This window comes from Tursiops truncatus, chromosome 6, assembly GCF_011762595.2.
Source record: "Tursiops truncatus isolate mTurTru1 chromosome 6, mTurTru1.mat.Y, whole genome shotgun sequence".
Taxonomy (NCBI): Eukaryota; Metazoa; Chordata; class Mammalia; order Artiodactyla; family Delphinidae; genus Tursiops; species Tursiops truncatus.
Window position 1 is genome coordinate 82060508 of NC_047039.1, and position 12139 is coordinate 82072646.

The 12139-nt window shown below is 50.1% G+C and overlaps 1 protein-coding gene across 4 annotated transcripts in view; it reads right to left on the reverse strand.

Moving 5' to 3' along the window:
• Window positions 1-12139, reverse strand: part of TBC1D2 (TBC1 domain family member 2) — a 42240-nt gene that overhangs the window by 17608 nt on the left and 12493 nt on the right. For all 4 annotated transcript variants that reach the window (XR_002179169.3, XM_019948997.3, XM_019948996.3 and 1 more), the window contains 2 exons: window positions 8094-8290; window positions 545-940 (listed from right to left, as the gene is read on the reverse strand). Coding sequence is in view for 3 of the 4 variants with exons in the window: in XM_019948997.3 (XP_019804556.3) it covers window positions 545-940; window positions 8094-8290 (593 nt within the window). In the remaining variant the exon portion in view is untranslated. The remainder of the gene's footprint in view (window positions 1-544; window positions 941-8093; window positions 8291-12139) is intronic.

Here is a 12139-nt window from a genome sequence, read left to right on the forward strand (position 1 = left end):
GGGGAGCACATAAGCAGCTACCTCACCAGGCTGGTGCGAGGACTAAGTGAAGTGATGAAAGTAAAGCACTTAGGACAGTGCCTACCACACGGTAAACAATCTGTAAGTAGGAGTAGCGATTACTGTCATTATCACGAGCAAGTTACAGCCAGCCACAGGTCACTACTCATGTGTAGGACCACTGGGGAGGGCTGCTGGGCACCTCGGGGGCTCCTGAGAGCATCAGCGTGGCGCTAAAGGAGGCTGAGCAGGCCAGGCGACAGAGCGCTTAGGAGTTCTGACTCCATCTTGGGCTCTTTCATCTCTACTTTGATGATTTAGAGATACCTTCACTTTTCAGCCTAGGATGTCATGAAAAGGTCAAATTGCATTGGGCCTACTGGTTAAGAACGTGAGGAAGCGTGTAGCAACATTTCTATCAATGTCTGTTTCAGATGTGAATACTCCAGTATTAAGGGTCATCCCAGCTCTGTCCAGAAAAGCCTTGGGGTCAAGAGCAGTGCCTTCCCCCAAGGCCCCAGGGCCTGGAGGGAGGGGTCCCTACCTTCAGGTGCTCCATCTTTTCCTGTTGGCTCAGGAGGTCCCTGTCAGCTGCATCTGGGGGTGCAGGGGGCTGGTTGGGGGGATGCATGAAGTCCTGGGTGACCTTCTCAGAGAGTTTCTGGATGACCTCCTGCTTAGCCTGGTTCTTGTCCAGGAGCAGCTGCACGTGCTGCCGCAGCTCCTGCACCTCCTGCTCCCGCAGGCTCGCCGTCTGCACCAGGCTCTCCCGCTCCTGTTCCAGGGCCTCCACCCGCCTGCCCAGCTCCGCGATCTGCCGCACTTTGTGGCGCACCAGCTCCAGCCGGTCCTTGTCCTCGGCTGCTGCCAGGTACGCACTGGACACCCTCTTCTCCTGCTGGGCAGCCTCCAGCGCCTTGTGCAGGATCTTCACCAGTTCCTGCAGGGGAAAGGGAAGAGCCCGGTGAGCTCGGGGAAGGCCTATTACGTGCCAGAGGTGAGGCAGAGGCTGTCATCAGTTCTCCTAAGAGCCCTGAGAGGTGGCGGGCAACATCCCCTAGGGCATCACTGACCAGCACCCACATTCTCTTTTTCTACTCAGAAGAGTTTTAGTTGGACACATGGTTCCCCAGCAAAGGACTACATTTCCCAGCCAAGCTCATAGCTCGGTGTGGCCAAGTGACTACTGTGCCCAAATGGGATATGAGAAATGCTGTGGGCAGCTTCTGGGTCATGCCTTCCAAACCACTGCGCACGTGCTCCCCTGGCCCAGTTCCCTTTCCTCCTGGCTGGGAAACGGCAGGAACCGGAGCAGCCAGGCTGGGCTCACAAGCAAAAGTTGCAAGTTGAGGATGGCACAGTCGCCCCACCAACTCGGAGCTGCACACTTCACTCTGGATTCTTCAATGTCAGAGAGAAATAAACTTCCAATTTGTTTTAGGCCACAGTACTTTGAGGCTTCTGCCCATTCCCCAACTAATATGTCTGTTTCAGAAATGAACAAAGTGAGGCCCAGCAGAGTGGAATTTAACTCCAGATCATCCAGACACTGAGCATCCTGTGCTCGGTCAGTAATGAAAGCAGGGGTGGCAGCGGCATGGCACGTGGGCGTGGCTCTTCCTTCTCACCCCTGAGGCAGACATCACTCATCAACCTCAGCACTCTTTCCCGGTGAAGCCTAGCTGAGGCCTCAGAATCCTTCTGAACATGGCATTCAAGCAGTCACTACCAATCGAGCTGAGGTGGCATTAGAGAAAACAAACTGGCAATCCTCACGCCTCGCCACACACCCAGGGCCCACGCCTCAGCCCATCCAACAATGCCTGCAAGGCAGGTGCCAAGAAGCACCTGGGAGTTCAGAAGCAACGGCTTCGATTTATTCCTTGGCAGGGGCAGCCGATTCATGTGGAAATTCAAGGTGTGGCTCCCTGTGCCTTCAAGCTTCCAACCTCCCCAGCATTCAGGGACCTGTCCTGCTCCAAAGCAGGGATGTGAATTCATTCAGGACCAGGATCAGCATATCAGAAGCCAGACAGCCCAGCAGCCAGTCCCACGTGAACCTGAACCGCAGACCCGGCACTTAGGGCCTTTAGCTCACACTGCTGTGCTCCAGGCCAGTCTCATGTGGAAAAGCGTGGTTTCCTGGGGACACATTAACTGTATGCATGCCAAAGTGTTTAAATAAATGATTGGCTGGATAGGCTGAGAACAATTCCATTTTGGAGAACTGCCCAAAATCATGACTTCATTTCAGAAGCTAACGATAAGACCAAATTAGAATACACCTTCCGAAACCTTGGTACTAGTGACTGTCCCTTCTCTGGTTCTCTCTCTTCTATCCATCAATCTAACCTTTATCAAGCACTCACTCAGTGCCAGCCCCTGGGACCCAGAGAGGCGCCAGTCACAGTTCCCACACTCAAGGACCACGAAGGCTGGTGGGAGCAAAGGTGAACCATGTCACGGAATGATTTACCGTGAGAGGGGGAAGCAAGGGTGTTTGTGGGGACTCAGGGCAGCAGGCGATGACTTCTGCCTGGGGCGGAGGCCGGGGAAGACCGGTACATTCCACAGAAAGGCGGAGCAGTTTAAACTGATCCTGAAGAATGAGGAGGGCCAGTGAGGTCAAGCAGCAGGTGGGAGACAAGGGCAGAAAGTGGGAGCTGAGGGTTGGGAGGGCTTTCCAGACGAGGCTGAGCCAACAGCTTGAGCAAAGCCTCAATGGGATGAAGGAACAGGTACGGAGCTGTGGGTCCTGGGTGTGGCAGGAAGGTGGGGAGGGGCGGGTGGCTGCAAACCGAACTGGCACGTCAGGGATTTAGAAGTCAGCTTCCCAGGGCGGTACTGACCCAGATCAACATTCCTGTGGCTGCAGGATAACTGAGAAGCCTAGACCATTTTCTGAGTCAGCTGAGATTTGGAGATTACCTGGGGTAACTGCCTGGTGAAATAACCAGTACGTGCCACTGCTCAGACTTGCCCTAGCCTCAGAATCAGGGGGGTATCTGTCTGCCAACTTTGGGAGAGTCAACTCTGAAGCCCATTTCACTACATCAGCTGTCTCTCCCTTCCCACATCTGGCTCTTCAAATCCAAGACCAGCCCGGGAGGCTGTCCTCCCACCCCAGGACCCCTGCACCAGAATAAGACAGGAAGAAAGGAACCCGGGAGAGGGATGGAGCCAGAGCAGGAAGTGTAAAGTGAGGAGTGGGAATGGATCATGGATTCGGAAAAGCTGGAGGCTGGTTGGCCCTGGGAGACCACCTGGTTCAGTCACCCCGCTCTCACGCAGGGAGACTGAAGCTCAAGAAAGGACAAGAGAGGACTAAAGGAACCTGGTGGATCCCCATGACTGGGAAAACTGCAGCTAGAACAGAAGGCTCCCAACTCCAATCCTAAGACCCTTCACTTCTTCATGATGTGCAGTTAACGGATTCTGCATCGAAATGCTTCTTTCAATTTCTTTAAAAATGGGAATAACCCATGTTCATAGCAGCATTATTCACAAGACCCAAGAGGTGGAAACAACCCAAATGTCTGTCGATGGTGAATGGATAAACAAAATGTGGCATACAATGGAATATTACTCAGTCTTAAAAAGGAAGGAAATCCCATCACATGTTAAAACATGGATGAACATTGAGGACCTTATGCTAGGTGAATTAAGCCAGTCACAAAAATGCACATATACATCAAATAGAAATAATGAAAATGAAAAGAAAACTTGAATATCCCATTTTGAGGCTGCTTTCGTCCTTACAATGTGATGACGCCTCTCCAGGTCAGTCATTATCAAGCAACACTATCATTTGCAACAGTTCAAGAGTATTCCTTGTATGGAGCACAAAGTTCCCTTCATCCCACCTCCTAGGATGGACATCTGGGTTGTTTTCCAATTCCCAGTCATAAGCAATGCCTTAGGACCAAGTCTTGAAGTAGAAGAGCTGATCAAGTGACACTTTTAATACTTCTTAATTGAATCATTGTTTGGTCGATCTTAGATTTTGACAACTGTTAATAAGTTGTCATTTTAGTAAACATTTTAAAAGCCAATAAATCATTTATCTTATTAAAGTGTGGATACCTTCATTGCTCACTAGAATCAAGGTGGGTGAGTCCAACAGTGCTTGTGGAAAGAGCACTGGACTGGAAGTGCCCTGGACATGACGGCCTCTGACCCCTAAGGGGCTCGGTGCCAGCTGGGAACAGGTGAAAGAGCACTGGCTTGGGAGTTACAGAGGCCTCGGTTCCCATTCCAGATCCACTAATGCGGGTGTTTCAGAAAACTGAACCTCAGCTTTCTCGTATGTAAAATGGAGATGATGGTCCTACTCCACCAAGAGTCACTGAAAGGGTGAGAGAGAAATTGTGACAAGTGTGCCTCCCCAAGCACGGGGGCCCTCTCACCCCCTCTCCCTCTAAGGCCCGTACCCCTCCCCAGGGCCTGTACCCTGAAGTCTCCGGCTGGGGCCCTAGGGAAGGGAGAGGCGGCACCTTGCTCTGATCAAGTTTCCTCACTGAATTATATACCTTCACCAAGTAATCCTGAGTGAGCTAACCTGGCCCCTGGCAGGGCCCGGGGGAGGGGTTCACCATTCCTGGCAGCCAACATCCCCACAAACAACAGCCCTCCATCTGTCGGAGCAGACAGCCTTCAGGTTGGGTGCAACGCTGCCGACTCTGAAAGCCTGAGTCACCAGGCCAAGCTGCCATCTGGTGCCGTCTCCCAGAGTCCAAATCTCTTGGGGGGCCAGCGCTGCAGGGGACTGGGATGGATAATGGCTTAATGGGTATTGGAATCACAGGGAGTGCATTCATTTTTTCTGAGGAGCAGTCACGGTGCTTGTGTCCGATACTGGGCTACACTGCGAGAGCATGGAGGAGATGGCTGGGCTGTGAGGGGTCCTGGACCTGGGGAAGGAGACCAGTGCCTACGTCCTGGCTCTTCCAGCTGCGTGACCTCGGACTAGTCAGCCACCTTCTCTGAGCCCCTTGAACGCGGTGCAGTGAAGAGGGCAGAAGCTCTGGAGGCAGGCAGACCAGAGCCTGAACCCTGACTCAGCGCCCAGGAGGTCATGGGCACGCAGAACCTCTCAGAACTCCAGTCTGTCAGGAAAAGGAGAGGATAACTGGTGTAAAGAGGAGAGACAGTGTGTGGAAGGCACCAGCCAGCACAGTACTGGGGCCACACTTCATACCAGCAGTTACTTGTGTTCAATCCAGTGGGTGAGGTCCCCAAGGGCAGGGGTTTGGCCCAGTGTACCTCAGTGCCCTCCATAGCATCCAACAGAGTTTGAGATACAAATTCTTAAAAATCACTAAAGCTATTGGCAGTGCCTGCCTGGCTGGCTGAGCCAGGATGAGACCCCCAGTTCCCATGTCCCCTTGCAGCCTGAGGCACCTTCCCACTGAAGAGACACAGGAGGGCATCGTGCAGACATGGGCCCAGGAAGTCCAGGGGACTGTTTCCCCAGCTGAGGTATTACACTTAAAAGGTCTCAGATGGAGAGCTGCTCTCTGACCAGCATTTCTGAGTGCCTGGGGTACCAATGAGCACCCCAAGATTGTGCCAGACTCCTTTGTGTTACCTCTAGGTCAAGAGTCAGTCTCTTTCTCTCCTCCTCACTGGTTTTGGTATTTGGGTTGAACATGAAACCCCACAGTTGGTCTGGCTGGGGTCCCCCTTCTAAATGTGGAATAAAGGTAAGGACGGCCTCCTCCCATCACTGCTATACCCACAAGCACATCTCCCAGAGCCCCTCGGGGAGGGAGGGGGGTGCTTTTACCCCTCGTAAGGCGGGAAGGAATCAACAAGGAGAGCAGGGAATGCCACAGTCACAGCCAAAATAATCAAAGCCTGCATGTTTGGGGCAGCTGCTGGGTGCCAGGCACCCAGCTTTATGAATCTGGGCACAGGCCTCTTCAGAAAACATGATTATAAGTCCATATAAAGAGGAGGAGGGAATTCCCTGGAGGTCCAGTGGTTTGAACGCTGCGCTTCTACTGCAGGGGGCGTGGGTTGGATCCCTGGTCAGGGAACTAAGATCCTGTGTGCCGGGGCGGTGCGGCCATCTGGGAGATGGGTCAGAGAGCACACTATCCACTCATTTCGTGAGTCAAAAGCTAAACCCCAAGACTTGATCTCCTCCCCACTATCTGCCCCAGGACAGGGTTGAGGTCTGCTGGAAAGTGAATTAGTAAAAAAGTCCAGATTCTTTAATGTTGGAACAACTTCCTCCTGACATTTTCACTCTGACTGTAGGGGAGTTGTCAACATCCTGGGCAGCCCGTACTAATCTCCAAGAGCGGAATGAAATCTAGGTCTCCCGGGGCCTCTCCACTTCATTTGACAATTCCTAATGCCTTAGAAGGAAAGGCCGAGTCACGGGAGGCTGCCCACATTTCCTAGAAAGTAGGGGAAGAAGCACGGGAACGACAAGTGGTGTTTACATTCTACATGGCTCTTCCTTTCCAGGTCGGGTTTGGGACTGAAGCTGTACTGATACAGGGATCAGGAAGCTGCTACAGCTCAGCTTAATGCCCTCAGCTCTCAGGAGCGGCCAGCAGCCTCATGACAGGAACGCAAAGGTGACGGAGGAAAAGAGTGATGGCTGGGCTGCTAAGTGGCATCAGAGGAGACTTCACATGCTGTAAGGATACATTTGGGTGCTATAAGCCTGCAAGGGCAGGGCTGTGTCTTTTCTCACTGTTTGTTCCCCAGCACCTAGAACACTGCATGCCTGTAACAGGCCCTCAATAAAAGCTTTGTGAATAAACAAATGAATTGAGAACACATGAATGATTGAGCTTCCTCCTTTGAGGACTCTAATCACCAGCTGCTTCATTAAATGTAACCCCTGAGCTGCCAGGAATGAAGCCTCTGCTGGTTCCTGTAATAACTGTTTAGGGGCAAGAAAGGCAGAGAAGGGGCAAAACTAGGTAGGGAGAGCATTTTTCTGGACTGTGTCCTCTAAAAACAGAGCAGAAAGGAAAAGAAATGTACAAAGGGGAGAATATTTAGAAGTATACCCCTTACTTCCCCAGGAGCAAGACCAGAAATAAAGCAGACAGAGATGTAGAGTAGCCAAAGCTCAAGCAAGAGAGCTGAGGCCTTCCTCTCAGAGGAAAAGGAGCCTGGGCCCTCAGTGGGTACCATCACTAGAGTACCACAGGCACCACGCTCAGGAGTTTTGGTAACAACTGTGCTGGCTTAGTCACTTTTATTGTGCTAAAGAGAGCCTACTGGGCTTCCCTGGTGGCGCAGTGGTTGAGAGTCCGCCTGCCGATGCAGGGGACATGGGTTCGTGCCCCGGTCCGGGAAGATCCCACATGCTGCGGAGCTGCTGGGCCCATGAGCCATGGCCGCTGAGCCTGAGCGTCCAGAGCCTGTGCTCCACAACGGGAGAGGCCACAACAGTGAGAGGCCCGCGTACCGCAAAACAAACAAACAAATAAAAAAAAAAAAGAGAGCCTACTGCCCATGCTGCATCCCCCATTGCCTCCCCGCCATGTGACCCTTACTACTTCATGAGGTCACCCCTGGATGTGAACTTGATTTACTCTCTGAGTTGTGGGATTTTTGAGTGATTTTAATGTCTGTGTATATATGTGATCTGTTACCTACAATGACCATGTAGCTCTTTCTTTCTTAACTGCTATAATTAACTTCTCTCTCTATGAAGCCTAAATCTTCCTCCCTGTCACTGTCCTCTGTTGGGCCTGGCTCAGCCTGGTTTCTCTGTCCTGTACCCAGTTACCAGCTGCCAGATCAAAGATCCCCCAGTTCCTTCGGTGGCCCCTCCGAGGACCCTGCATGCAGATTACCCTCCTCCAAACACTGTGTCTTCGGGTGTGGGGTCAGATCATGCACAGTCTCCCAGGAGAGATCCGAGAGACCTGCCCTTGGTGGCCTTCTGTCCCATAGCTCAAGTGACAGTATGTCCCTGACTGATCAACAGCACAGCATTTCCAGCCACCTGCAGTTTGGCAGTTAAGGACCACAGGCTGGCTAACGCATCACATCTAGCTTGTCCAGGGGCTCCAGGCCCAGAGGGGTCCACTGGAGCCTGGGGTGTCTCTGGGGCCAGAGCTCACCTTCTGAGCCTTTAGCTCCTTGGTGAGCATCAGAACCTGCTGCTCCAAGGCCAGCACTTTCTCCTGGGCGGTTCGGTTCCGTGTGAGTCCTTCGGTGAAGAGCGGGAAGGTGTTGCTCTGGCGCTTGGCTTTCTGAATGAGATTGGCGGTCAGAGAGGACTTGGGTGTAGGCTTTGGAGAATCCGCTGGATCTTTTCCTGCTCAAGAGGAGGAACACAGAGGTTGTGATCAGTGGCTTCAGCAGTTCTCAAACTTGGGCTTGCTGCAGAAGCACCTGGAAGGCTTGGTAAAATGCAGATTGGGGGGACTTCCCTGGTGGCGCAGTGGTTAAGAATCTGCCTGCTAATGCAGGGGACACGGGTTCGAGCCCTGGTCCAGGAAGATCCCACACGCCACGGAGCAACTAAGCCCGTGCGCCACAACTACTGAGCCTGCGTGCCACAACTACCAAAGCCCACACACCTAGAGCCTATGCTCCGCAACAAGAGAAGCCACCGCAATGAGAAGCCCTCACACCGCAATGAAGAGTAGCTCCTGTTCGCCGCAATTAGAGAAAGCCCGCGTGCAGCAATGAAGACCCAATGCAGCCAAAAATAAAATAAATATATAAATACATAAATTTATTTTAAAAAATATTTTTAAAAAGTGCAGTTTGGGGACCCTACTCCCAGAGCTTTCCATTCCATAGGCCTGGGGCACAGCTTGAGAATTTGTATTTTTAAATGTTCCTGAAGGTGATGCTGATACAGCTTGTGCAGGGATCATACTCTGAGAACCACTGGACTATATAAACACTGTTTACACTGTGCCGGGTCATCCAGCCCATCCTCTACCCTCTGTTCCCTATTCCCTCTGTTCCCTACCCTCCAATCTCAACCTGCATGGGTTACCTCCTACTGCCCCGCTAGTGTTTGCCAGGTGGCCATCTCCTCAGGCATGGGCCCAGGCAGGATGTATTTTTTCTTATTTCAGGATCTGACCTCCAGGCTCTGGGCGATTTTCAAGGCACACAGATCTGTCCATTGACAGGAGCACAAAATATCTGTACTCTGCATACTTGCCCCAGTGAGTAATGTAAACTCTCATTTGATTCTAATTACAAGCTAAATTAGGAGACATATCTCCCACAGCTGAATGTCTCAAGGCTGTATCCTTTTATTTCCAGCAGAGCCTGGGTCAGCAACCAATAGCCCACAGACCAAATCGGGAGGCCTGCTTTTGTAAATAAAGTTTTATTGGAATACAGCCATGCCCATTTATTTGTGCATTGTCTGTACTGCTTTCACTCCACAAAGGCAGAGTTGAGTACTTGCAGCAGAGACTGTATGGCCCACAATGCCTCAAATATTTACTATCTGGCCCTTTACAGAAAATGTTTGTTGACTGGTGCTAAATTTTCTTTCTTTCTTTTTTTTTTTAAAATAAATTTATTTATTTATTTATTTTTGGCTGCGTTGGGTCTTCGTTGCTGTGCACGGGCTTCCTCTAGTTGAGGCGAGCGGTGGCTACTCTTCGTTGTGGTGCACGGACTTCTCATTGCGGTGGCTTCTCTTATTGCGGAGCACAGGCTCTAGGCGCACAGGCTTCCGTAGTTGTGGCATGCGGGCTCAGCAGTTGTGGCTCGCGGGCTCTAGAGCACAGGCTCAGTAGTTGTGGCGCATGGGCTTAGTTGCTCCACGGCATGTGGGATCTTCCCGGACCAGGGCTCGAACCCATGTCCCCTGTATTGGTAGGTGGATTCTTAACCACTGCGCCACCAGGGAAGTCCCTAAATTTTATTCTTAAATCCAATGTTAGAGAATCACTCACCCAGACCGCCTTGTCCTGCCCTACCCTCAGCCTGTGCTTTAGGGCTCTGCCATCAGCCTGCATCAAGGGACATGTAATGGCCTGATTATATGGTCAAGAGACTGAGAATTTTGATCACAGGGCACATACACATTATGTCCGTTATGAGGCCCCAAGATAAATTCTTCTTAGCTCTCAGGGCCAGCTTTGCTTCTTTTAAGATATGTGTTTATAGTCTTATGGACACCGGAAGTAACCTAACCACTTGCATTTCCCTCTTTGCCTTGGCTGCTGAGAAGCTCAGAGCCACATTTGCTGCCCACCTTTGGTACACCGCAGGATTTTTTCTTGAGCCTATCTAAATTTTCTAACTCAAATTACTCATTTATCTTCCCCCTGATATACACTGTAGTAAGTCATACCCAGTTCTTTTGGGACTATGATATTAAAAATAAGGATGTGGTATGAGATCCCAGGGGAGGGGACAGGCAGGGCTTGCAGGACAAGCTGAATGACTTAGCAACTTTCTTCTGGGGACCAGGCCAAGAGCCAACCAAATAGTATTGAGCAGACAAAAAACTACTCTAGTAGGTGACAGGAACCAGAAACTCCTTGGCCTTGTTGAGTACAAGAACAGAACGGTCTTGTTCCAGGCTTAAAAGAAATCTGGTCGAGCCAGGTACAAAGCAGCCTGCAGAGCTCAGAGGAATGCAATGCTTCTTTTTCTTTCCTGCCACAGGATCTAAGAGGGCAGGGAGGCTCCCTGGAGCCCTGCAGGCTACTGTACACCAACCCTGAGGGCAGGCAGGGTAGGATCACTGTGCCCATCTTATAGTTGGGAAAAACGGAGGCCTAAGACAGTGGTTTTCAATCAGCACCCTAGGATTTCATGGGATCGCCTCAAGGGCTGGCTGGGAAGGGAAGAGGGTGGGGTGGGAGGGGCTGAGGGGGAGCCTGGACTCCCAACCCTGCCTCAACTCTGCTTTTATTTGCTTTGTGTATCAGATTTTGTTTATGGGGACAAGGTTTCATGGCAATAAAGAGGTTGTTTGCAAAGTCACTGACTCAGAAAAGAGGCTTCAGGCAGGAATATGGGGCCAGACTGTTTGGTCTGAATCCTATTCTGTTACTCACTGTGCAGCTGTGAGCGAGTCACTCCTCACATCCGTTCCCAGTTCCCTCAGTTATTAAATGAGGAGAACAGTATTTACCGCTCAGGTTGTTGTAAAGACTAAACAGGTTAATGCACATAAAGCGCTTCGTGCATGTGGATGAAACTTGAAAAGATTCTGCTGAGTAAAAGACACCAATCACAGAAGACTACATATTGTAGATTCCATTTATATGCAATGTCCAGAACAGGCAAATCTACAGAGGCAGAAAGTAGATTAGTGGTTGCCCAGAGGTGGAGACTGGGACTGATGGCTGAGGGGTATGGGGTTTCTTCTGGGGGTAATACAAATGTTTTAAATTTGATTATGGTGATGGTTGCACAACTCTGTGAAGATACTGAAAGCCACTGAATTATATGTTTCAAAGGAGTGAATTGTATGGTATGTGAATTATATCAGAATGAAACTGTTACCAAAAAAAAAAAAAAAAGGCTTAGAGTAGCCCTGGCACAAAGTACCTGCTACATGTAAGTGCTAGTTCTATTATTATTATTGATTAGATACAGTACTGATCTTCTCTTGGGCTATTCATTGTGATCTGTGGGGCCTCATCAGGCACTGCTCCAAAGCGGTGCTTTTTCTACAGTAATTTGTACACAGCTCAGGGGTCCTCTCTACCATAAGACCCCTCAGTGCTGCCTTAGCCAGTTTTCTCCCAACTGTTTCTACATAGTTAAAACATGTTTTAAGGGCATTTATGCTAATTTCAAAGATGTCAAACACCCCTGATGGGTCCTAATATTTTGTAAAAGAAATAAAGTGCCATGTCACAGAGGGGATGAATACCTTGAGGTCATTTGTTCTGCTTCTTCAGGTAGATCTGATTTTAATCATCCCAGAAAAGCATTTTTATATCCTTTCCTTATAAATTTTTTTTAAAAAAGGAAGAAAGAAAAAGCAACAGATATTTTCCCTTATTACTTCAAGAATCATTGCTTGGTGTTTCAGTTTGGGAAGATGAAAAGCGTTCTGGAAATGGATGGTAGTGATGGTTACACAAGAACGTGAATGTACCTAATGTCACTGAATTATACACTTAAAATTGGTTAAAGTGGTAAATTTTGTTATGTATTTTTACCACAAGTT